This window comes from Schistosoma mansoni, assembly GCF_000237925.1.
Source record: "Schistosoma mansoni, WGS project CABG00000000 data, supercontig 0151, strain Puerto Rico, whole genome shotgun sequence".
Lineage (NCBI taxonomy): Eukaryota > Metazoa > Platyhelminthes > Trematoda > Strigeidida > Schistosomatidae > Schistosoma > Schistosoma mansoni.
This window is the reverse complement of record NW_017386048.1, coordinates 272,189-297,777: the sequence shown is the minus strand read 5'-3', so window position 1 is coordinate 297,777 and position 25,589 is coordinate 272,189. Positions and strand designations below refer to the sequence as shown.

Genomic DNA, 25,589 nt, shown 5'->3' with positions numbered 1-25,589 from the left:
GTAACAGGTTCCCATAAAAAGAATGAGATGATTGGTGAATACTCATCAAATATACAATATGGCTCACAAATATTCTTCTGGAAAATAGTTATTGTGAGGATGGTCCACGGGTGAGGTTGAGGAAGCTCTAAGAAGCCCAGAAGGAGCCGAACATATTCCATCCAATCAGTTTTTGGTAGAATATTCTAGAATCACTACATGTAGCTTCCCTATTGGACAATGCTAATAACTATAATGATGATTTCGTTTCTACTAAAAACTATAAATGCCTGACAGTTTTGTACCATAATTGACACGGTTTGAAATAACATTCCTTCTAGTTGTCTTCCGTCTTCTGATTTTGTGACTTGGGAGGGTTCTAGCGTTCTATTGCCCAAGTATTACGCGACATACTAAGAATCTAAGTTCAAGATATAACAATTATCAAATCACATTGGATAACTAACTAATCGATCTTGATTAATTGTTTCTATTAATTAGCACAATTCAATTAAATGGATTTCCATAGTAAATTATTTGTATGTATCTATTTTTGTTACAAAAAGTGCTCATTGAAATGATGTATGTATACCATATTTCTTTTAGCACATAATGAGAATTATACATAGCACACTTTTAGAAGGAGTGAAACTGAATTTGCACTTTATGTATATCATAAGGACATGAATGAAGAAAAAATTCCAGCAACTGAAGTGCATATTTAATAATTTCAACATAAGATACACATGCTGTGTACTAATAATACATTCTGAAGATGAATATTGAATCCTAAAAACAGTTAAATTAATGTAACGGACCTTTGGGTTGGAATATATATACATATTACCCATGCTAAACCACTTACCTTATAAAAAAAAAATGAAGACTTCAATTGAAGTAATTTGGAAATCAAGAAGGAACTAAACTGAAATTTAGTACCATTCAGTGAAATAACTGAGCAATAATCTGTTTAGTGAAGACTTTCAGATATTTATACACTACAGATAATAGAAGGTGATCTCAGAATGTCATAAATTGTTCAAAATCAGATATTAACAGAGCTGGATGTCAGCTCACTGATCTACTGATGAGCTCAAAAATTCGAAGTTCCATTCCCTGTGGAAGGGAGTCAAGGATGTACAGTACTGAAGAACTTCACGAAAACATGAAACAGCTGTCCAGTGCATGTTATTTTTCAGTAGGGATTTAACTAAGATTAGTTCATGATTTAAAAACTGTGAAGGTTATATGGTCTCCACAAAACCTTTAAGTGATAACATATTTTTATTTTCTTAGTACTTATTGCTGCTAAATATATTACTAATATCCCAACTTCTATGTTAATCAAAAGAATTTTTGAAAATGGTAGACTTAAAACAAAAGAAAAGCCTCCATTGTTTAGTTGCTTCACAACATCACTTTGATATCGGACTCTGAAAGTTAACTATGGAATACATTTGTTTAACATTTCAATGAGCTGAATTTTGAAATGATATATATATATCCTATACAGTATGACAGAAAAGTGTTTCAATCGACCTTATGTTCTTATGTCCAGGCACGGAGAACTAACCAAATAATTTCAATATTACTTTTTACATCAACATTTAAATCAAACACAAGGCTCACTTACTTACGCCTGTTACTTCCAATGGAGTATAAGCCGCAGATCAGCATTCTCTAACCCACTCTGTCCTGGACCTCTCTTTCTAGTTTTATCCAATTTTTGTTCATTCTTCTCATGTCTGTTTCCATTTCTCGGCGTAATGTGTTATTTGGTCTTCCTCTTCTCCTTTGGCCTTCAGGATCTCATGTGAGGGCTCACCCTGTGATGTAGCTCGGTGCTTTCCTCAATATCTGTCCTATCCACTTCCAGTGCTTCTTCCTGATTTCTTCCCCCATTGGAATCTGGTTTGTTCTATCCCACAGTAGATTGTTGCTCATAGTGTCTGGCCAACGGATCCTAAGTATTTTGCGTAGACAACTGTTAATAAACACTTGTATCTTCTGGATGATGGCCTTCGTAGTTTTCCACGTCTCAACCCTATACAGTAGAACTGTCTTGACATTCGTATCGAAAATTCTGATCTTGGTGTTTGTTGAGAATTGTTTTGAGTTCCAGATGTTCTTCAGTTGTAGATGTGCTGCTCTTGCTTTACCGATCCTCTCCCTCACATCTGTAACGGATCCAACGTGTTTATCAATGATGCTGACCAGATATGTAAAGGTTCCCACATCCTCCAAAGCTTCTCCGACAAGTGTAATTCGATTGGTGCATGCTTAATATTAAACACAATGTTTCATGTAAAATACGTGTACAATAGAAGGGAAAGATGTTTGTTCCATTTCAATTAACTTTCGCTTTCTTACAACCACTGAATAGATCCAGTATACCATATAAATTTGTTTCTAAAAGCTTAATATTCAATTTCATCAATCATGAAAATTATTTCTAATTGTAAAATATTATTGGATAGTCTATTCTATAAGTGTAATGTTGAAAATAACCATTTAATCAGTTGCTATACAGGCTAACTAGAATTATTATTATTATCAAGTGATATTTAGTTCGTCAAATATTTTCAGTTGATGGTTGTGGAGGCCTTAATCTGACTCCATTTAGATCGTATGAATGATTGTTGTTAAAATATACATCCTATCTATCATCGTATGTAATACATGACTCAATCCGCGTTGATGAATAACGGAGTTAAATAAGTCAAATATGAGAATGGATTTTGAATACATATATTTTGAACACTCATTGATCTGGACAAGAAATCAGAAGGATGAAGCGAATAGAAGAGAGCGAAGCAAAAATGACACCCATTGGAGATGGAGGGTAAGCTAACTCACTTTAATCAAGCGTCAATCAACATTTATAGTCAGATAAAAATAAATTACAGACATGTGGTGAATAAGATGAAAAGTGTACACACACATACGCTCACATAAAAACAGTCAGGTTTTTGATGGAGTTTTGTTCCTTGAGATGGATGGTTTGGTTGTGGAGCTTTCATCGTCCTTCTGATTGACATAATTAGCACAAACTTCTATCCGTATTTTGTGTTGATGATGTCGTTCAGAAGGACGATTAAAGCTCCACGACCAAACCATCCAGCTCAGAGAACAAAACTTCATCAAAATCATCCACCTGAGCTACAAATCTTCTCCACGATCACAAAAATAGTCAGGATTAATAAGTGAATAAGTAACAAGGTGAAAACTTGACTCATGATGGGTAGGTAAATTGGCTTGTTCTGAAGGTGTAATAAGGTATATGGGTTTAATACATCAACCGACACTACATGGTTCTATTTGATTCATGAGTTGAATTTAATTTTCTTACGTCTCATCCATGTAACATATATTAGCCATAACGAAATAAATGTGAAGCAAAGTTGAACTCATTGAAGTACCTTACCTGAAGTTATGGTTTATATTTTTATTATATGATTATTACACACTTACGCTATTGTATTTTTGTATTCTCCTGATTGTAAGCCTTTCTATGGTGCATAAACTTTAATTCTATCATGTACCTTTCTTAAGTTACTTTTAGCTTACTACCAACATATTACTCACTTCTCTTACACTAAAGGTGTGGTCTACCAATTGCGTAATTTTTTTAAATATGTTAATGTGTGGTCAGCATTTGACCCTGTATTATTGTATGAATGATTCGCAAATATGAATTGTAATTTTAAACGTTTTCAATATGCTTTATAGTATTCTATCCTAGCTATCGGGTAGGCGAGTTTGAGGGAGCCGGATTCTGATATACCGATGTGTTTTTTTTCATTATTATCGTGATATTGGTCGGCTAGGTGCCGTTGATACTAGATAGACAATCCAGGAGAATTATTCAATACTCAGAATGAACCATTATAGCTACTTTCTTTTATTATAATCTAATCAAAGAAAACTCAATATGATTAAAAAAAATTTACTTTTTCCGACACATCAACATGATTGTCAACTAATTTGCTTTTAAAGAGAGCAAGAGCGAAGATTGATGCAGAATAGTATGCATTCGTTTTATTTCGTTAGGTTCTCATCAGCTGCTTACAACCTATTATATTTATATTTAAAATCAACATTATTACAGATATTGGTATACTTATACATACGAGGGTGATTAAAGATGAATATGTATATCATAATGTAGTAAAGATTTTAATAGAATTAATAAAGTCATAAAGAATTTTGTTTCGGGTAAATAATGTTTGGGATGGAAAGTTCCAGAACATTGAATTAGTGATTAGAACATTAGATGTTTTATATAGTTGAAATCATGAACCAATTGAAGCTAGATCACCATGGAAAACTTTGAAGCATTGGACAGTCGTTTCGTCTTATTGTGGGACTACTCAGCAGTGTGTATCCACGATCCTAACTCGCGAGATTCGAACCTAGGATCTATCAGTCTCGCGCATAAGTGCTTAACCCCTACACCACTGAGCCAGCACCCAACGGTGTTAATGTCTAACTTCAACCGATCCACAAAATTGAGCAACCATTCATCATTGTCTTCAGTGAGTTGATATCTCACAACAGACGTGGTTGAACTCCATTGGTCACTGTTTCTCACTAGAACACCAGAAAATACCTCTTGAAATCAGTCACTACTAAGTTTATGATCACTATCAGAAGGGGGTTTTGAAGAGATTTTTGTAATTCTATATAGTAGAAATCATGAGTTGGGATCGTGGGTGCGCACTGCTGAGGAGTTCCACAATAGTACAAAACGGCCGTCAAGTACTTTCAGGTTTTCTATGGTGGTCTCCCGTGTCAAGGAGATGTCTCACACTAACAAGATAATACACATATTCATATCTTTAATCACCTTCATTGTAAGCAGCTGATGAGAACCTAACGAAATGAAATGAATTCGTATTATTCTTCACCAATCTTTTTTCTTAGTAACTTTAAAATAATAAAAGGAAATTATGTGTATATCAATCCACTTTTATTATCGTTCAACGTAAAACTCACATTGCCAAAGTTTCTTTTAGTTAACAACTGATTTCCCATACATTTTTATGGTAATAACATTAAAAAGTATAAAGAAATAGTTGTAAGCAAAGATGGATAGTGGCCAGTAGTATAATCCAGGACGCGCGTTTCGTCCTATTTAGGACTCGTCAACTAGATGTACCTGCATCTCAGGGTTGATGTTCATTCTGGAACTCGAACCCAGTACCTTTCGCTTCAAACGTCATCACGTTATCCACTCAGCTACTGAGTCCTGATAGCCACTTTCTTGTGCAATGGGATGAAGTTTAAATTCCCTTAGTATTGTTTGTTTGAATCTTCTAATTAATGTTTAGGACTGCTACTGGTCAGTCTCTAATTGGCATATGTGCATACTGTGCGTATTGCCTCGATATAGCCTTATTTCACAAGCATTGTAAGCAAAGATGGATACTGGCTAGTAGTGGAATCCAGGACGCGCGTTTCGTTACAATGCTTGTGAATTAACGCTATATCGAAGCTATACGCACAGTATGCACATATGCCAATTAGAGACTGACCAATCGCAGTCCTTAACATCAATGAGAAGATCCAAACACACAATAGTAAGTGAATTTCAATAAAAAAACTTATAATACTACTAATAATAATAAATCATGATTTCATTAAATAGTAGTGTGGCGTAGTCTACTTATATCCATATAAGTAGTATATGGTGATGGTTCAACTTAGAATATATTTTGGCAGAAAACCGATAAGTAAAGAACTGAAATGAAGCGCCATTGGTAGGAAAATTCACAAACAATGAAATTAGAGAAGATGAACTGATATTTACAGGAGGAACAATCAAGATTGAGACAATTGATTGTTATTTTGCAAATTAACTGTTTACTGTATGGTTATCAGAATTCAGTCAGATAGTCTGTAATTTGTGCTTACATACATCCAATTATCCCAAACTAGTGTTTTGTTCACTACAATAGTAGTATAAAGAGTAATTCACACATTTTTCTTTTCATATATGATATTTATTAAATTTTTTTATTCAATACAAACGATACAAAGGATATATAAGAACTCTCGTCTAAATTAGAACGAATAGTTTCACAGTATTTGGGCTAACGTTTCGCCTGGCAATCTGGTCCAAGCTTTTTCAAGGAATTATAATCAAACATTAAAATTATCGAATATAAATAGGTACATGGTTCTCCGATATAATACATAAATATATATTCATAGAATATTTCAAATTATGAATCAATAAATAAATAATCAATAAAATAGTTGCTATGTTAAAACAAGAAACCTCAATAAACATTCATCATGTATGTATCCATATTATATAATCATTATCTAATTGGTTCTTTTTTTTCCCAATAAATCAATATTTATTGAATTATTATTTTTCTAATTGTTTTTCTTTTTTTTCTTTTCTCTATTCTCTTTTTTTCTTTTTTTTTGTTTTTCAATATTAATTTTCTAAACATCTAGGATCAAATGATGATTGATATGATTGAATTTGTTGATTACGTGAAAACCATATTAATTTGCTTTTTAATAATTCAAGTAAATCTTCACCAGAATTAGTTATTTCTGATATTGTATATTTACTATTAATTTCACTTGGATCTGATGTTTTAAATGATTGACTATTTTCATTGATTGGATCAAAATCTGTATATTGTTGATCATTTTCCTATAGTTTAATGATAAACAAAAAAGGAGAAAATTTTTAAAAAAACAGAAAGTACATTATAGGCAAAGATCGATAGTGGCTAGTAGTGGAATCCAGGACATGCATTTCGTCCTATTTGGGACTCGTCAACTGGATGTTCACTCTGGGACTCGAACTCAGTATCGTTCGCTTCAAACGCCATCGCGTTATCCACTTAGCTATTGATTCCTGATAGCTGCTTGCTTGTGCAATACGCACAGTATGCATATATGCCCATAAGAGACTGACCAGTTGCAGTCCTAAGTATCAATGGGAATATTCAAACAAACAATACTAAGTGAATTCAGAAAGTACACTGTATAAAGTATAAAGTGTTTGTTAACAATTTATGGTTTATTCATATTAATGAATTGAAATATCTCTAGTCAACTCATGTTTATCAATAAAATAAGGAATGAATTCATATTTGAAGATAACAGTAACTAGTAATTTTATAGTTGAATTCATGATTCAATTGAAGTTTCCAGGTTTTTAACGGTGGCCTCGCTTCAACTGACTCGTGAATTCAAATATAAAATTATTAAATTCTTCACAAAATCTTCTGATAATAATCATATGCTTACTAGTGACTGACTTCAAGAGATATTTCCTTGAGTTGAAGTGAGAAGCAGTGAGCAGTGGAGTTCAACCGAGTCTGTTGTGAGATAGTAACTCACTGAAGATATTGGTGGATGCGTCCTCAATTTCGTGGATTGGTTGAAGTTAGACATTAACACCGTTGGATGCTGGCTCAGTGGTGTAGGGGTTAAGCGCTCGCGCGCGAGAGACTGATAGGTCCTGTATTCGCAGTGTGGGATCGTGGATGCGCACTGCTGAGTAGTCCCACAATAGGACGAAACGGTCGTCCAGTGCTTTCAGGTTTTCCATGGTGATCTAGCTTCAATTGACTCATGAATTCAACTATCAAGTTACTCAAATCTCCACAAAACCCTCTTCTGATGGCAATCAGTAAATTAACCATATTTATTGGCAATACTAGTTTGATACTATGACAATATGTTTACACACTTAATTTACTGATTAATTAATGTCATATGGTACTCATACCACTTTACAGAAAGTGTGACTATTAGTCTATGTTAATATGACGTATAAAACAACAATGCATCCAGACAATTTTTTGATTTATTTTTTTGTGTATAAGAACTATTCTGCCGTTATCTTCGGATCCGTCCTTGCATTGTCCCATACCGGTTTGTGTTTGGTTACAACAGTTTCCGTGTGCATGAATAAACTTACCTGCTCCCATGAAGCTAAGTTTATAGGTCTAAGAGGGTTCAAGAATACTATCTAACACAAAACATTATAAAATTTAGCTGATAAATCAGGGTATTCCATCAGTTTGTTCGATCGATATGAAGGAATTAGTAAGAGCTGGCAATTTAGCTTTATCGATATTCAGGATTGCAACTGACTAGTCTAAGTTTCCATGTGTACACCTTGAGAGGACAGCATTGACATAGCCTTGCATCATAATTCAGTGTTTGAAGAAATAGGCGATGAATTTGAATTTCAGTGCTTTTCTCAAAAGTAGGATGCAGATACATTTAGATGACTTGTCTCGAGTTGAAGGAAATGGGCACTTTAGACTCCACTAGATTCCATAACCTAAATATGATGAGAGGAGCAGATTACATGAAGGCTGAGGCCATTCTACATGGTAATGAAAAAGTCAGACACAGTGAAATACTAACTAATAGTTTGTCCCGGAGACAGATTTGTACCATATACACTACTAATATCCAAGAACTTTTGACAAAAGTCAAATCAGGTCGATCACTTTGAGATACAGATATGAGAACAGAGAATGATCAAAATTTCTTACGAAATATCAGTAAAAAGAACTGATACACATTCGATAAAACTTTGCTACTCTATTCTGTAATCTTTTGTTAACAATAATATTATTATCAGAGAGGGTTTTGTGGAGATTTAATATTTTCATAGTTGAAATCATGAGTCAATTGAAGCTAGACCATCAAGGAAAACCTGGAAGCACTGAACGGCCGTTTTGTCCTATTGTGGGACTCCTCAGCAGTGCGCATCCACGATCCCACCCCACCACATTCGAACTCAGGAACTATCAGTCTCATGCGTGAACGCTTAAACTCTAGACCACTGAGCCGGCATCCGATGGTGTTGAAGTTAGAAATTAACACTATCGGTGCCAGCTCAGTGGTCTATCAGTTAAGTGCTCTGACATGAGACTGGTAGATCGTGGGTTCGAATGTCGTGGGGTGGGATCGTGGGTGCGTACTGCTGAGGAGTCCCACAATAGGTCGGAACGGCCGTCCAGTACTTCGAGGTTTTCCATGGTGATCTAGCTTCAATCGACTCACGCTTTCAACTATGAAAATAATATTATTCAGTTAGTATTGAATTGTCTCTAAAATATATGGCTAATTACCTAGGGTTCTTACTCATCATCAAACAGTCTGAAGATATTCAACTATCATTGTTAAACTGATTCACTAGCAAACATTCAATAACATCTTACAAAATAAATGAAAACAACTCACATTTATAATGCCATTAGTTTTGTATAGTTTATCAAATGTATTATGATTTGTAGTTGTGTGCATATTTCTATTTAATCCATTTTTAGGACGAACAGATAAACGTTCCTAGATTATTTACTATGTTAGCCAAACCAAAATTATTATGATATTGTGCTGCAGTTATACGAATTGGTGGAATTTCACCATTTAAAGCTGCTTGACGTGCAGCTCGAAGTTGGTTTTGTGCAATGGTAAGAATATTCAACTTATTTCCATATCCATCTTTAAGACATTTTGGATGAAGTAAATCTTTACCATCAACTTCTAAAATTATATGACCAGGAGCTAAACTGCCTTCAAAACTTGCTGGTGAATCGGGTTCAATACTTTCAATGGTCACTACATCAAAAGCCATATCTGAGCGTTTCATTTCTATTGGTTTAAAAGTACCATTATTGCGAGGTCCAATATATGGTTTTGGACCTTTTGGACTATTCATAGTGTTCATTGTTTCAACACTTCCATCTGAGCTTTTTATGTCAAATATTTCATTGTTCTGCAACTTTTGTAGAGTATCAGCCCTTTGTACATCATCCAAGGGAAATTTAGTTAAACATAGACGTAAACCAAGTTGATCACTTAGACTTGGAAGATTTGGATCTAATATAACTCGGTATATATCACAATGATGTAATACATCGAATAATGAAGGATAAGACTCAACACTTTCTATATCTGAAGATGAAGCATTTGTTTTTTTACAACCATGTACAAGTATACCTGTTCTATCGTGTTTCTTTGAATAGGATGATTTTTTCTCATGTTTTAGATGTGATGAGTTGTTTAAAGTTGCTTCTCTTCCATTTTCTATACTGGTAAGTTCCAAAGAGGACTGACTATTAATATGATTATTTATAGCTTCAAAATTATAGGTGAATAATTTGTGTACTTGTGAAGATGGACGCTGCTGAAACAAAGTCGACAAATTATTATTATTATTACCACTATCATTACTATGATTATTATGCACGGACGTATTCGGTAAAAAGTCCAAATGAGTTTCATATTGTTTAAATTCATTTGGTTGTATTGGCAATTCAGTAGCTAATGTGAGCATATTTTCTCTGGATACCATGGATACACTGACATCTGAATCATGGAAAGGCGTTGGAACACTTAGATGAGATGTTGAACTATAACTTTCATTTTGAAAATTATTCTGACTATTCGACATGAACTGATGTCTATAAAGGCTAAAATCTTCGCAGCTTTGACTAGTAGTAATTGTTTCTGGAGTAGGAGAAGAACAGATAAAATAATTAGTCAATCATGTATTTAACAATCGAACTCACCTGTGATAAATGATGGCATTCTTTTGAAATAAGACAATATTCCATGAAACTACATTTTAAGTATCTTAACGTCGCATCACAGATTTTAGGATATAGTAAGAACAGCATCGAGGAGACATGTTTCAACTAATTTACTACACCTTCTGAACGTTGTTGATTTTCTCAATCATAGACGAGTCCATTGTCTAGCACTTCAAATACTACACAGTTTTTCACTGGGCTATTGAGTTATATCCATATAATTTGTTCAACAAGTATGGTTCTTTTTATTATCTTTGATGCTTTTTGTTCATCTACTGTCCGAGTGGATTTGACCAATCCGACAAATTATAAGATCCTCAAGTAGATTCTTCAATTTTTCCAGGTTTTTCATCACTAACTGATACAAGTTAAAATGTAATCTAAACGTCTTTATCTGACTAACTGTCCATTAAGTATAATGTCATTAAAGTTAAGGTTTGTCATAGAATTTGTGGTTGAGGATTGGGATTTAGAAATAGTATCCATTAACCTTTTTTATATAATCTAAAGAGAAAGAATTAGGTGACTTGTATGTTTAACAACATCCTTTTTACTTTATAAAGACAAGCGATATGTTTTCTTTAGCACTTTAAACGTGGAGTTTTGATCTCTGAGCTGGATGGTTTGGTCGTGCAGCTTTCATCGTCCTTCTGAACGACATCATCAGCACAAACTTCCACTCCATCAAAATCATCCACCTGAGCTAGAAATCTTCTCCACCAACTTTAAACGTTCTGATCGGTTTGTCATTATACTATTCTTTTAGCAGATGATACTGATACAACGTCCAAATTACTTGGAAAATTATTAATCTCACTATAAAAATTAATCCTTTTAAATGTCAACCTGTTAGTTTTAGCATAAGATATGAGTAGAACATAAGTACTCTGTGGAAATACCATGACGTTTTTACCAATGGAGATTCTATGATAAATACAATGTCAAAGGTTAATTGTTTTGGTTTAAGGTTTTCTTCTGATCTCTCTTGATCTCTTCATATTTTGTTAATGTCGAAGGAATTTTTTCGTCTGACTTATAACATAAATAGGCCACATGTTTTCGGTGTTACACGATATCGCCTTTTAAGGTTTGTATTGTTCCTTATTGTTCCTTACTGTTTTTCATTATTCTTAAGAAAAAATTTGGCTGTGTTTCAAAGAGCTCTAAAGAAAGTAAAATATGAGGTGAATATTTTAATTTTAATTTCAATATGGTTATGGATAGACATTTAAAATCTCGCAAACTACTGTCAGGTGTTATTTTATTAGATACTAAACATCTACTTCATTCGCATCTTTCTCTTTATACATCGCCTGGTAGAACCAGGTGCAAATGCATAAGAGTCCATGCACGCAAACAAAGGGGTAAAAGCTTTACAATACCTTATAAAGGAAATATACTATGAGACTAACAAGTTTTAAGAGCTGACCTAATCAAAAGTTTATATTCTCGAACGTATTGCTTATTAACAGTTGTACGGAGTCTTATCTTCTAGAATTCTAGATAATTGATTTGTTCATTTAGTGTATATATGTATACAGTATATATGTATGAAGAAGCGCTGGAAGTGGATAGGACATACATTGAGGAAGTCATCCAACTGCGTCACAAGGCAAGCCCTCACATGGAATCCTGAAGGCCAAACGAAAAGAGGAAGACCAAACAACACATTACGCCGAGAAATGGAGACAGACATGAGAAGAATGAACAAAAACTGGATAGAACCAGAAAGGAAGGCTCAGGACAGAGTGGGTTAGAGAATGCTGGTCGTTGGCCTATGCTCCATTGGAAGTAACAGGCGTAAGTAAGTAAGTAAGTAATGTATACAGTTATCAATTGTCTTTTCTTGTTATGTAAGAAGAGTAAAAGAAACTTGTTGAAATACTGTGTGTTGAGGAATCCACTTTGTACTTAATATATAATAATGAGCAAAACCATTATTATTATTTTGATGAAATTACATAGACCTTAGTTTCAAAAGAAGATTATAAACTATCTTTAAGTTAATATTTGCTTAAGTGATCTGTGTTGAAATATAATACCTCATTATAGATCAACACTATACATAACTGCAATATATTGGTATGACAAAACTTCGATCGTGGATCGATAAGTGTGTTAACCAAAATGAAGCACCCACTTTGACATTGTTGTCTGGTTTCAAACAAACGTTCAGTAGCTAATAAATATCCATATACAGTTTAAGGAAACTGAATAAAACAATATAAAAATCTAAATAAAGCCAGAACGAACATGGATGCAGAATAATATGAATTCATTATATGTTGTGGTTTCGCATCAGCTGCTTACAACCAAATATGTGTTAGAATTTTAGCATTGGGGTAATAAATAGGATGGAACAATGGACATAATTGAATGTAAAGGATTGGAATAACAAAAGTTTATCAATGATAACTGTATATATGTATGTGTGCAAGAAAAGGTCAGAGGTTATTAAGTGTTAGAATCAAAGAAACATAAAGGGTAGGTGGTGTAATAACTGAGTGGAGTTCAAAGACACATAAGATGAAATGTGTGATAATTTTAGAGGTAATGAAGGAGTCATGGAATTAAAAACAAATAGGATGGGTTACGTAATAATTGAATGGAATTTGGAGAGTTCATATAATATAAGAGAAACAAGTGAGCGGAAATGTGTGAGTGAAAGGGTGGTTTAAGAATTGGGTAATGGAAGAGGAATATAGTACAAAACCAAATATTAACCAAAATAAAACTAATGACCAAGAAAAAAACATACACAAAATAATTGGATTACCAGGGTAGTAATAAGTTTATTAATGTCTCTTTTTGAATACAATTACCCGGTTTAAGTTTATTTGTCGCGATCACTTCAGCGAACCCGAGAGCAGCCGTATTTCTTTGTCTGCTAATAATTTTGAAAGCATGAGAAATATCAATAGTATGTCCGGTGTCAAGTAAATGCCGAGCTATTGCACTGTTGAGAGTCCTGGTCCCTGACAGTATCAGTTTCTTTGGAACATGCTCAGAAATGCGAACATGTATTCTTCTCTCGGTTCTTCCAATGTATGTGCTTTGGCACGTACATGTAAATTGGTAAATGCAGTTGCTTTTGTCATTCCAATCCTTTACATTCACTTATGTCAATCGTTCCACACTATTATCTCAATGTTAAAATTCTAATACATATTTGGTTGTAAGCAGCTGACGAGAAACCACGAAATATGTACTGACCGGGCCCAATGTTGCTTAACTTCGGTGATCGGACGAAAACCGATGCTTTCAACGTGGTATGGTCGCCGGTGAAATATAGTGGATTTATATTATTCTGCATCAATATTTTTTCTGGCTTTCTTTGAATTCATAAAAGGGACTAATTGCATCCAATATAAAAATGCTTAAACTTTACTGGAAATATAAACCAAAACGCTTACCGAAACTTTTTATTTCCTTCATTCCTTGTAATTCCAATGAATTGTTAGTATTATAAGTATTTAAAATTAATTTAGTTGGTGAGTTCATTTGAGTATAAGAATTTTGTAACTTAATTCTATCTAAATCAGATTTTGTTGGATGAAAATCATTGAGTGATTGATCCTATGTATACAAACAAAACAAAAGTTGATACAACAATGGTATATTTTTAATGATTACTTATTAACAGTAAAATAAGTAGTAAAGTTTTATGAAATTCTTTAGACTTTCAAGTGAACATGTCAGTACAATGGAGGATGGTCGTTCAATTTCGTGGATTGAATGAAGTTAGAGGTTAAGTGTTCATGCGCGAGACCTGAAGGTTTAGGGTTCGAATCCCGCGAGCGAGATCTTGGATGCACACTGATGACGGAGTCTCATAGTAGGATGAAACGGCCATCCAATACTTCCAGGTTTTCAATGGTGGTCCAGAATCAATCGATTCATGATCTCAATCAAAAACTTAACGATCTCACAACCTCAAACTGATAAATTTCATATTAGTTTGTTATCGAGCAGTTATTAGAACTGTTCTTTCATATCTCGATGAGTAAAAAAGTCGTATTTCTGACGTTTCTTGTGTTAATTTATTTTGGTTATTCTGGAGAAGTGACTTCCATTAAGTCATTAAACGTTAGAAATACAATTTTTCTACTTATTTAGATATAACAAAAAACCTATTTATTATTAACATTCTACCCAATGCTCAATATATTTGAAACTATCAAGTTCAAACTTGGGATTGAAACCTTTAAATTAATAACTGATTTAGTTCTATCTACCAAACTCATAACAGGACAAATTAGACTAAGAAACTTATAATCATCATACACTTATCATGATTTAACATGGTTGAAAACAATCAGAACAGAGCATTAGATCCAGCTTATCATTCTAGTTGTTAATAATGTTTTCTAGTTTGGATAATTAGATGAAAATGTTTGTGATCCTGGCACATCACAATCAGATCGATAGTAGTCCAATGATTGAGAAAATGAACTCAATAACATAATTTAACAATGTTAATAATAGAATTGTTAATAACTTTAAAAAAAATAAGAGGGACTTGGGATCCTATAATTACATCTTCGTTTTATCTTTATGGATCTCCTCAAAATCTGAATTGAGTAGGATGTAGGCACGATCCCTGGGGACTTTTTACATCAGAGAGATCCAGCAAACATCTCCGACCTAAATCAATATCAGACTTTAAGGAATTATGTATCTTATCTAATTATTTCTTTATAGAAAAAACTATGAATAGGGAAAAAATATCCAGACCTGTCATTAATCTTTCCTCTTTCACAAAGATTGTAGTAATGGTGTCTTTGAGCTCACTTGAATTATTGATTGCAAAATTTGATTTTTGTTTCAACTGGTTTAAAGATATGGGTTAGGCATTTCAAGGATTATACATTAATAAACTTGTATGATCAACTACTGGTTTTAGTGGCGAGTTCGTTTGACAGATTTTTTGATAGACTACGAGAGCTGCAGGTTTTTACATAAAGAAAGAATCATATTGAAAGCCTTCAGATTTCATATAATAGAGTATTTTACATGTTTCAGCCTCAAATGATTTCAGTGTGATTCTATGTTTACTTCACTAAAGCTGCGATATTGAGCCCACATCACTCACTGTCTCATAGTGTCTGAAATTACTTCTACATATTACTTCTTTTTAACTGAACAATCCTTTGAGCTTATGTATATTCGTAAATTAATTACCAAATAATACTTACATAATCACCATTTGTTTTTGAGCAGAAATCGATATGTGCTTGAATATCAGATCCATGTTTATTTTCTTCGGATCTATCTCCTCTTTGATGTTTCTTTTGTTGAATCTGTGGCTTTTTTTCACAGAGCTGTGTTGAATTTATGTCATATGATGGTCTTCGATTGATGCAGTAGTCATTGTTTGGTTTATCTGAGCACTTTTGTTTTGAATACGAATCATACAGAATAGGTGGAGGAATAGAGTGCTTCCAATCAACATAATTGTCAGCAGGCACATCATATTCGGTGACTGTATTGCTACAACCATTATCATATGTTGTACCTACATTTGCTGAGTCTGTCACTTTCTCATGACTTGTCGTCTTATCATCCCAGTCGGCTGGAGTTAATGTTTGTATAGAATCACTGGATTGAGCTCTGTCAATAAATACTTTAGGTTTAAACCCATTGATTTGTGCTGTTCTTGTAGTGTCCTCCAGTGAACATTCATTTTCTTTTGTCCAAATACCAGAAGTGTTTGTATTTTCTTGAAATCTAACTGCACTTTGTCTACTTTCACACATACGGTTTGCATCGAAAGCTAAAATCGGTGATGCACTCCTTTCTGGTTTACAAATTTTATTACCTTCTGTAACCGATGAACATTGACGATGTTGTTCATTTGATTGTTTTTCATAAAAAGATGGATGATAGGAATTATACTGCCGATGTTGTATTCCATTAATATATCTTCCTCGAGAATTGGTTGATTTCGGTGGTAAGGGTGGGGTAGTTGAAGTGGCTTTCATGATATGATGTGTTTCAGATGGTGCTAAAGACCATTCTGAAGCAACATGATCATTATTTGACGTAGAGCGAATAGCATTTAGTCTATTGTAAAACGGTAACGTTTGACTATTATATCCTAACTTATCGAAACCATTATTATTATTATTATGTGATGGACTAAAAATTTCAAATTTATCTTCACTGTCTAAATCATTCATGTATTTAAGCGGTAATGGCTTTGTTGAAATTGGTCGTGGACGTTTGTCGTCTATACATTCATTACCATTTGCTTGATTTGTATTAGATTCGGATTCAATGAATTCAACTTTGTCTAACGATGGAAGTGTTTCACAAGAAATATTTTCAAGTATTCGACTTTTTGATAATCCTTTGAAAATACACGGAAATGGATTTAAGCGTTGTGTAAGTGTCTGTTTCACTGGTGATGGTGTACGTGTTCCCTTACAATTAGGACGAATAAATAAACAAAAAAAAGAGTTTGTTTTATCTGACTGATTAAACCTTCAGATATTCATTTACATTCATAGATTATTTGTCATGAAGTAAACATGATAGTTACAATGAATTGGAGTTATTTTATTCGGAAGATTATCTATTTTACAAATCTTTTAAAGATAAATAAAATTTACTGGAAAATCAATGATAACTAGATATTGTGAGGAAGCTGTTTTGTTCTAGAAAAAAGATCATGAAAGGGATCAAATATACAAAGTAATAATGATCATATGCTCACTAGTGACTGACTTCAACAGGTATTTCCTGGAGTTCTAGTGAAAAGCAGTGACCAGTAGAGTACAACCAGGTCTGTTGTGAGATAGTAACTCACTGAAGACAATGGTGAACGGTTGAAGTTAAACATTAACACCGTTGGATTCCGGCCAAACTCAGTGGTCTAGAGGTTAAGCGCTCTCGCGCAAGACTGATAGGTCCTGGGTTCTAATCTCACGAGGCTGGATCGTGGATGCGCACTGCTGAGAAGTCCCAAAATAGGACTAAACGGCTGTCCAGTGCTTCCACGTTTTCGATGGTGATCTAGCTTCAATTGATTCATGATTTCAACTATAAAATTACTAAAATTTCCACAAACCCCTTCTCACAAGGTAAAATTTTTTACATTAAGTGCACATTTTCATATCATTACGTCTTGATTCAATTGTGTACACTCAATATGCGACATATTATGATTAGTATCCAGTATCATCTGTTAGTTGTTTCCTTTGTTTAGACTGGAGATTCCACAGCTTTTTTCTTTCATTGGAACTTTGTGTCTGAATTGACACTAGTTATTTTAAAGGTAAATGAATAATATAAGATAATTTCAATGATATATATATATATATCACACTTGGTTGAAGACTTGAGTTCCGAAAATGGTCGTATTTACGGTGATGAGTGATGACTGATGGATTACCTATTCATTGTCCTTAGTTTTCATTAGGTCTCCAAGTGACTTCAATAAATATTAAAATAATATTAGAGGGGGTTTTGTGGATATTATAGTAATTTTAACAGTTGAGATCATGAATCACTTGAAGGTAGACCACCATGGAAAACCTGGAATCACTGGGTTCGAATCTTGCAAGGCGGGATCGTGGATGCTTTGGAATAGAGGTATTTACTCATTCTTGTAACTATAACTGTTGTTATTCAAGGTAATATGGCACATTTTAAAGTCTTGATTATTTTGTTAAACATTATTTACACAAATAAAAAGTGTTCTAAAAAGGATGGTTTGAATGTACACTCTACATGAGACTTTTCAGGAAGAAAATAATTCCTACTCTTCAGGAGAAAATACCTTTCACTATCATGGATAAAAGAAAAACAAACACGCATTCGAAGCTTTCACAAACATTTTCTGGCTTTCTGGAGCTAAACTTTACATTCCAAGCATAATCAATAGTAGACTTGTTCCATACTAAACAATTTCATCTTTTGATTCATGCTACTAACGAGTCCTAAAGTAATTTATTCTGAAAAATAATGAATATTTTGGCAATTAAAATTTATTATCAGAAGGGGTTTTAAGGATATTATAGCAATTTCGATATTTGAGATCATGAATCAATTGAAGCTTGACCATCATGGAAAACCTGGAAGCACTAGACGGCCGTAATAGGACGAAACGACCGTCCAGTGCTTCCAGGTTTTCCATGGTGATCTAGCTTCAATTGACTCATGATCTCAACTTTATAAAAATATTTTTTTGATATATTCCAATGAGTAGAAAAATTGTATCTCTGACGTTTTGTGACTTAATGTAAGTCACTTCTTCAGAGTAAACATATAACTGACATCAAATTGAAACAAGTTTAAATAGTATTAAGGAAACAGTGAAGAATATTTCTAGTACTATCAAAATCATAATAGGTCTGAATATATCGATGTCAAACTGTTCATGGTCAAGGTGGATTTGTATGACCTGACAATGTATTAATTTGTGTGTCAGATTGTGGGTATGAAAAATGTATACGTTTGTAATAAGAAATAGTGGGTTGAGATTGTGTATCCGTGTGTGTGTATATAAATAAGAAAAAAAATATAGTCCACTGTGGTTGTCTGGTGAAACAGTCTAGTCTTGGATTAAGATTCTTTCTTAGTGAGGACAGAGGGATTTAGCATTATGTGAAACGCTTCAGCTACTAGCCTTTCTTTGTAGTTGGAAAAGCCTTTCTGAATTATTTCGATATTTTTAATCATAATTTGATGATTATTGAAAATAGCATGTACTGTTTTTGCTAATTTAACTTGTAAAGTTTCCGACTCCCCAGGATTATTAGACCTTTTTGTGCAATTTAAATGTTCCTTGGCACGAGTCGAAATCTCACAGGAAAACTCTCCAATATAAAACGCATCACAATCGACAGAGCCTAATCTGTAGACACAATTTTGAGTAGAAGTTGACGAAGTTTTATCTTTAATTCTAACTAAAGCGTTCCTTAAAGTGTTAGTTGTCTTATAGAAAGCTTTAACTTTGTAAGTTTTTAATATCCGTTGGAAATCTTTTGTTGTACTTTGGCGGTAAGGTAAAACTACGGTATCAGTCCAAGAAATTTCATTAGGATTGTTATTTATGATAAGTCTTCTAATCGAACGCTAGATTCGGTTCCTAAAGTCTTCTAGTAACTCCTAGGCTAAATCTACACAGTGACTTGAATACGAGAGAAAAGGTACGAAATATGGAAGAAACGCTTTACTGCAAACGTTCGTTTATGTACAGGAAATCTAGAGTATTTATAGTATTTTAGATGACCTTGGGTATTCGGGAACTTCTGGTACGCTTCTAAACATAGTAGCAGTATAGATAATCATCCAATCAGAAACACGTCATGTGATTTTTCACTTTCTAGATGGTTCTGGCAGAACGTGTATTGAATGCTGATTGGATAAAAGGTTTCTCAACGTTTTCAAAGCCTTTTTTGGCATTTTTTGGAGGAATTATCTGGATCTCCCCAACAATCTACAGAAGGACAGTTCTGTTTTAATATGTTTTAAACAATACTTTTGGGAAAATTATTAGAACGTAGGATGTTTATTATACTCTCTTTTCCTTTCAGCTTGTCTTTCTCTGAGGTAATAATTTTAGTTGCTTTTCTGAAGAGAGTTAGGGCTAGGGAAATTTTAGCACAGAATGAATACGAAGAGTTAAAATCAATATACCATTTTGAATGTGTTGATTTTCGATGTATGACTAGATCTAGACTTTCATTAGAACTCCTTTTAACTAAACAGTCTAAGAATGATAGTTCACTATCCAATACTCAATGTATTTGAAACTATCACATCAAACCATGGTATTGATACCTATCAACCAATTCAGTTTCTTCTGGGTTACTTTTAATGACAAGATAAAATCAAGTGAAATGACAATCCAATGGTTAATTCTTTTAAAATAATCACTTACTTTATCACGTAGTGAACGTCGAAAATATGGTTTGGTTTTATTCATCTATTGAAGAAATGAAAAAAAGGAAATGGAGGGGAAGACTATTTTACTTAAAAGAAAGTTAGATTATATGAATGAAATGACTACTATATCTGGGCAATGATATTTATAGCTTAATATATAACCAATGATGAAATGTTATTGACTATAAGATTACATAAGGGTTGTTATATGATACGACTGTAAAGGATTATCAGATGGAGATATACTCCACATAGAAAATATAGATCGAAAATTACAATAATCAATCCGCCTACTACTAAATAACAGACCTATTTTGAATTGATCACATATTATTCACTGATTTACTGCTTGAAATCAATTTATAAATGTTCACCGCCTATTGCTCAATGATCAGTTTATGTGAAGATCTCAATCCTATAGTGGTCAGTCGCTGCCCCAATAGCCTTGTGGTAAAGTCACATCCAGTGGAACTGTGTGAATACCAGCTTAAATTCTAGTAAGCGGCATTTTGCTCATGAATCCAAGTAAGAATTGTTGACGACTACTATCATGTAACCAAAGCTCGGAGATTCTGAATGATTATCCGCATGAATCCTAAATAAATAAGTTTACTAACACGAAAAACTAAATAACCTCAATTTACAGGTAAATGACCGACTAAAAATAATATTGTTTATGCTTCTTAGTAAGATAAGATTCAAAGATGAATACGCTATGGACTTTGCTTCGTTAAATCCGCTTGAAACTCTTCTATGGTTACTGCCGATTTCAAACCCAGGTAAACGAGTAGTGTTCAGCGTGAGATCATCAACCACATCCAGTGAACAAAATCTTGTTTAAAGAAAGCAAACAAGTGAACATCATTTAAACTTTTTAAACTCTGCTTCAAGAGTTGGGTGATCTTCATATACCAAAGTTATGACGCAGTGAAAGCCAAGGTTCTTCACGAGGCTGATCTCATTTCTGACAACCAGTGTAATAATGAAATTAATGTAGTTTCTCCATTTGTGAATTGAGTCTTGTAGTGATTACATTTAAAAATCTGAGGTTGAAAACTGCTTAAGCAAATTACTAAGCTAGACCACCAACGTAGAAACACTGGACGGACGTTTCGTCCTACTGCGGCACTCCTCAACAATGTATATCCACGATCCCATCTCGCGAAGTTCGAAGCCAGAACCTATCATTCTCTCGCGCGAGCACTTAACCGATGGACCACTGAGATGGCCGGCATCCGACGGTGTTAGTGTCTAACTTCAAACAATCCACGAAATTGAGCGACACATTTACCATTGTCTTCAGTGAGTGGATATCTGCCAACAGAACTGGTTGTACTCCACTGATCACTGCTTCTCACTAGAAATCCAGAAAATACCTCATGGAGCCAGTCACTAGTGAGCATATGATCATGATCAGAACCCTAGCTTCAATTGACTCATGATCTCAACTCTATAAAATTATTAAAATTTCCACAAAACCCCCTTCTGAAATTTATTAAGTGACAACCATTTTATTATTCATTATCTTAATTTCACACAATAAAAAAAGTGTTAAAAATTATTAGGAATGTAAGATTAAGATTAGATTGAAAAGTAAATATGGACATTACTATAGAGAAGAACTTACCCAAGCTGAACGTCGTTTGCACATTAGTAAAGCATCTTGTTTCTTCCGTAAAACTAATACACCTAGTGATTGACTATTTTGAACAATCAATAAAGGGTAGTCTTTAGGACGTAATATTCTACCTAAAAACCATAATACAATAAACATAAATTAATGTAACATGAAACTTCCAAGTTAACCTGTTAATTGAATTATTTTGAAGTTTCCGCTTGAAATCTTTCTGACATTAATGTATATATTATAGACATTTTAAAATGATATTTAAAATGTTTTGATATTGTAGTGTATGCTACTTATGTCAATATAAGTAGTATGCAACGACAATCAGAAGTGGAATGGCTGTTCCTATACTTATAAACGAAGTACTGAACGTATAGTTTTCTTATTTGATCAAATAACTCTGTAATTTTGTGTTAAAATACAATCGGTTGTCTCCCTTCTGTGTTCGAGCACATTACAATTGAAAAACCTTTGGTTGGTTGACTAAATTTAAACTTCAAACCTATGATAAGAAGCTGTTTGTTTTAAATTTGCGTTTTTCTATTTCTAATTAGACTGCAGTTTGAATTTCTAAAACAAAAAACCCAGGAAATTCCGAATGGAATCCAAACTATTTGAAGGCCCTTAACTTAATCATCTGATAGGATAAAACCTGTAATAAAGCTTTAATGAATTGTTATAAAATCAGAAAACTGAACTGGATTGAATGTTTTCCTACAGTCTATTATAGTGGTCTACATATATTGTGACATATATGCAATATTTGTAACTTTCTTAGATCATATGCTCACTAGTGACTGGTTTCAAGAGATATTTCCTGGAGTTCTAGTGGGAGTTCAACCAAGTCTGTTGTAGAGATATTAAATCACTGAAGACAATTGGTGAACGGTTGCTCAAAATCGTGGATTGGTTGAAGTTAGACATTACCACCGTTGGATGCCGGTTCAGTGGTCTATCGGTTAAGTGCTCACGCGCGAGACTGGTAGGTCCTGGGTTCGAGTCTCGAGAGGCGGGATCGTGGATGCACACTGCTGAGGAGTCCCATAATAGGACGAAACGGCCGTCCAGTGCTTCCAGGTTTTCCATGGTGATCTAGCTTCAATTGACTCATGATTTCAACTATGAAAATACTTTCTTAGATCATTGATGAAAAAATTTATGCACATTCTGGTGTTTATTTATCAACATTGATAATCGTGAGGTATGTATTTACAAGCTCTGATTACACAATATAACAGAAAATGAAATAGTACCTTAAAATTCAAACCCAGATGTAATAAGCTTGTACTGGACTATTTATGGAAACATTGACTTAAATTGAACTTAATTGTTTTCCTCAAAATACTTAACAAACTATCTACTATTGAAATCCAATATGCTAAAACGCTTAGTTTCAGTAAGTAAACTATCGAGAATTAAATAGTTTACCATAATGTGCCTAAGAAATAAAATCACTATCATCATTTATTCACCACATCGATAATTAACTCATCTCAGTAACTGCCTTAAAAATATTGACACCTATGAACAAATCCCATTTCTTTGGAGAAACTATGGGGACAGTCAATGTATTATCATGCACTATAGTGATTTCAAGCATCCTCAATTTGCTTCTCAATAAATCTACTTCATTTAATTCTAAAGTAAACATTACTTTCAAAGTTTCTGAACTGTTAGATGATCTACGGGAAAAAGAAACAATGAACTTTCTGGTATCATGGCTTACATCGTGTCTTTGGAATGCTAAACTGGTATTCAATGTTTAAAATTTATAACCTCAGTCAGTTTTCATTATTTCTCATAATTTACCAGTTTAACATCCTTGAATAGGCTAGTTATTTTAGAAATAAATAGGTATAAATACACAATTAAAAAATAAAAAGTTACCTTCTTCATTTATACCCTCTTCTACAAGACAATAATCAGTAACTGGATCACTTGAACAAGTAACAGTCAATATCAAATCAATCAACTCTTCACTGCACGTTGTCTTTGCAATATGAAATTGTCGGATTGAAGCCTTGAATAATGAAAAAAAATATGACATACATTATAAAGTGATAATTCATGAAAACGGGAAATCTAAACAAAGATTATTATTCTGACAATTATTGAATCCAGATTTCGATTCGATTCCGAATTGTTGATATTCATTTTCTGACAGACAGTTTTCTTATCATTTCTATCACAAACATTTGAAAAATCTATCCCGTAGGTTAGAATAGGGTTTACAATCTAAAGTAATCTCGGAACTTTTTTAACCTCAGTGTTTTAAAGACATATGCTTCAACCATTCAGCCACTACGTTACTGATGTCAAGTTCATGGAAATGTAGTACTCAAAGTAATGACTGTGTATTTAGTTATTTTTGATAGATATGCATAAGTCTGAATGAAATAAAGCTTACTACATTTCATCGTTAGGAAATGTAACAGTTATGGAAAACCTGGTATTATCAGTGATATTTTAAGTCTAAGCTGTGCTACCTGTCGAAACTTTTCTGTCATGTTTTCGTCCATTTAGTAGGCGAGTATCAATAATTCGATTGTTATTTTCAATAAACATCTTACATCAACCTCTGACTTCTATTATATTTATGTCTTTCATCTGATACTACACAGTATGCCGCATGGGGTAAATTCATCGGAAGCATTTGTGGGCATCTCCAGCTGATTGAAACCAAATTCTTTCAGAAAACTATACTCGTTCAATGAAAGTACACTAACTGAAATTGCTAAGTGGTATAATCGTAGTGGAGATTGAAAATGTTGCAGTTAAATTCACTCTAGTAAAAGGGATTATTGTCACATTTGAAAATATTATTCTTAAAATATTAACGTGTATTTCTTAAATCCTTCATGCAGTTGTTAACATTATCACCGAGCTACTCAAGTTGCAGCTAGTTTAATTTAAAAACACTTCACTTCTACCCGAAGTTTGTGCTGATGATGTCGTTCAGAAGGACGATGAAAGCTCCGCAACCAAACCATACAGCTCAGAGAACGAAACTCCATCAAGAAAAAACTTAAATTTATTTCAACTTTCCAGTAATAAATAATGTAAAAAATTTTTCATCTAAGAACTTACAGGATTTGAAAAACAGCTATCATAGATTTTCAGAACTCCACCAGTTTGCATATGAAGTGTTAACCTTCATAAAATATAATAATATCATACTATGAATATTGGTAATGATAAATGATTAGATTTTAAAACATTTATTTGTAATTGAAAGCTGATCCTAAATTGAAGCTAGACCGCCAAGGAAAACCTGGAAGCACAGGACGGCTGTTTCGTCCTATTGTTGGACTATTGTGAGATAGGAACTCACTGAAGAAAATTGGTGAACGGTCGCTCAACTTCGCGGATTAGTTGGAGTTAGACATAAACACCATCGGATGCCGGCTCAGTGGTCTATCGGTTAAGTGCTCTGGCGCGAGACTGGTAGGTCCTGGGTTCGAATCTCGCGAGAGCAGGTTCGTGGATGCGCACTGCTGAGGAGTCCCATAATA

At 33.7% G+C, this 25,589-nt stretch overlaps 1 protein-coding gene across 1 annotated transcript in view; it reads right to left on the bottom strand.

Annotated features, from left to right (window-relative positions):
* Positions 1-6,424: 6,424 nt before the first annotated feature.
* The window catches only part of Smp_198930 (hypothetical protein), a gene marked incomplete at both ends in the record, with an annotated part of 44,152 nt that continues 24,987 nt past the window's right edge, over positions 6,425-25,589 (bottom strand). The window contains 8 exons of the mRNA XM_018798598.1: positions 6,425-6,627; positions 9,301-10,476; positions 13,973-14,135; positions 15,755-16,981; positions 20,446-20,490; positions 22,078-22,199; positions 23,965-24,097; positions 25,165-25,228. Coding sequence (XP_018646677.1) covers positions 6,425-6,627; positions 9,301-10,476; positions 13,973-14,135; positions 15,755-16,981; positions 20,446-20,490; positions 22,078-22,199; positions 23,965-24,097; positions 25,165-25,228 — 3,133 coding nt within the window. The remainder of the gene's footprint in view (positions 6,628-9,300; positions 10,477-13,972; positions 14,136-15,754; positions 16,982-20,445; positions 20,491-22,077; positions 22,200-23,964; positions 24,098-25,164; positions 25,229-25,589) is intronic.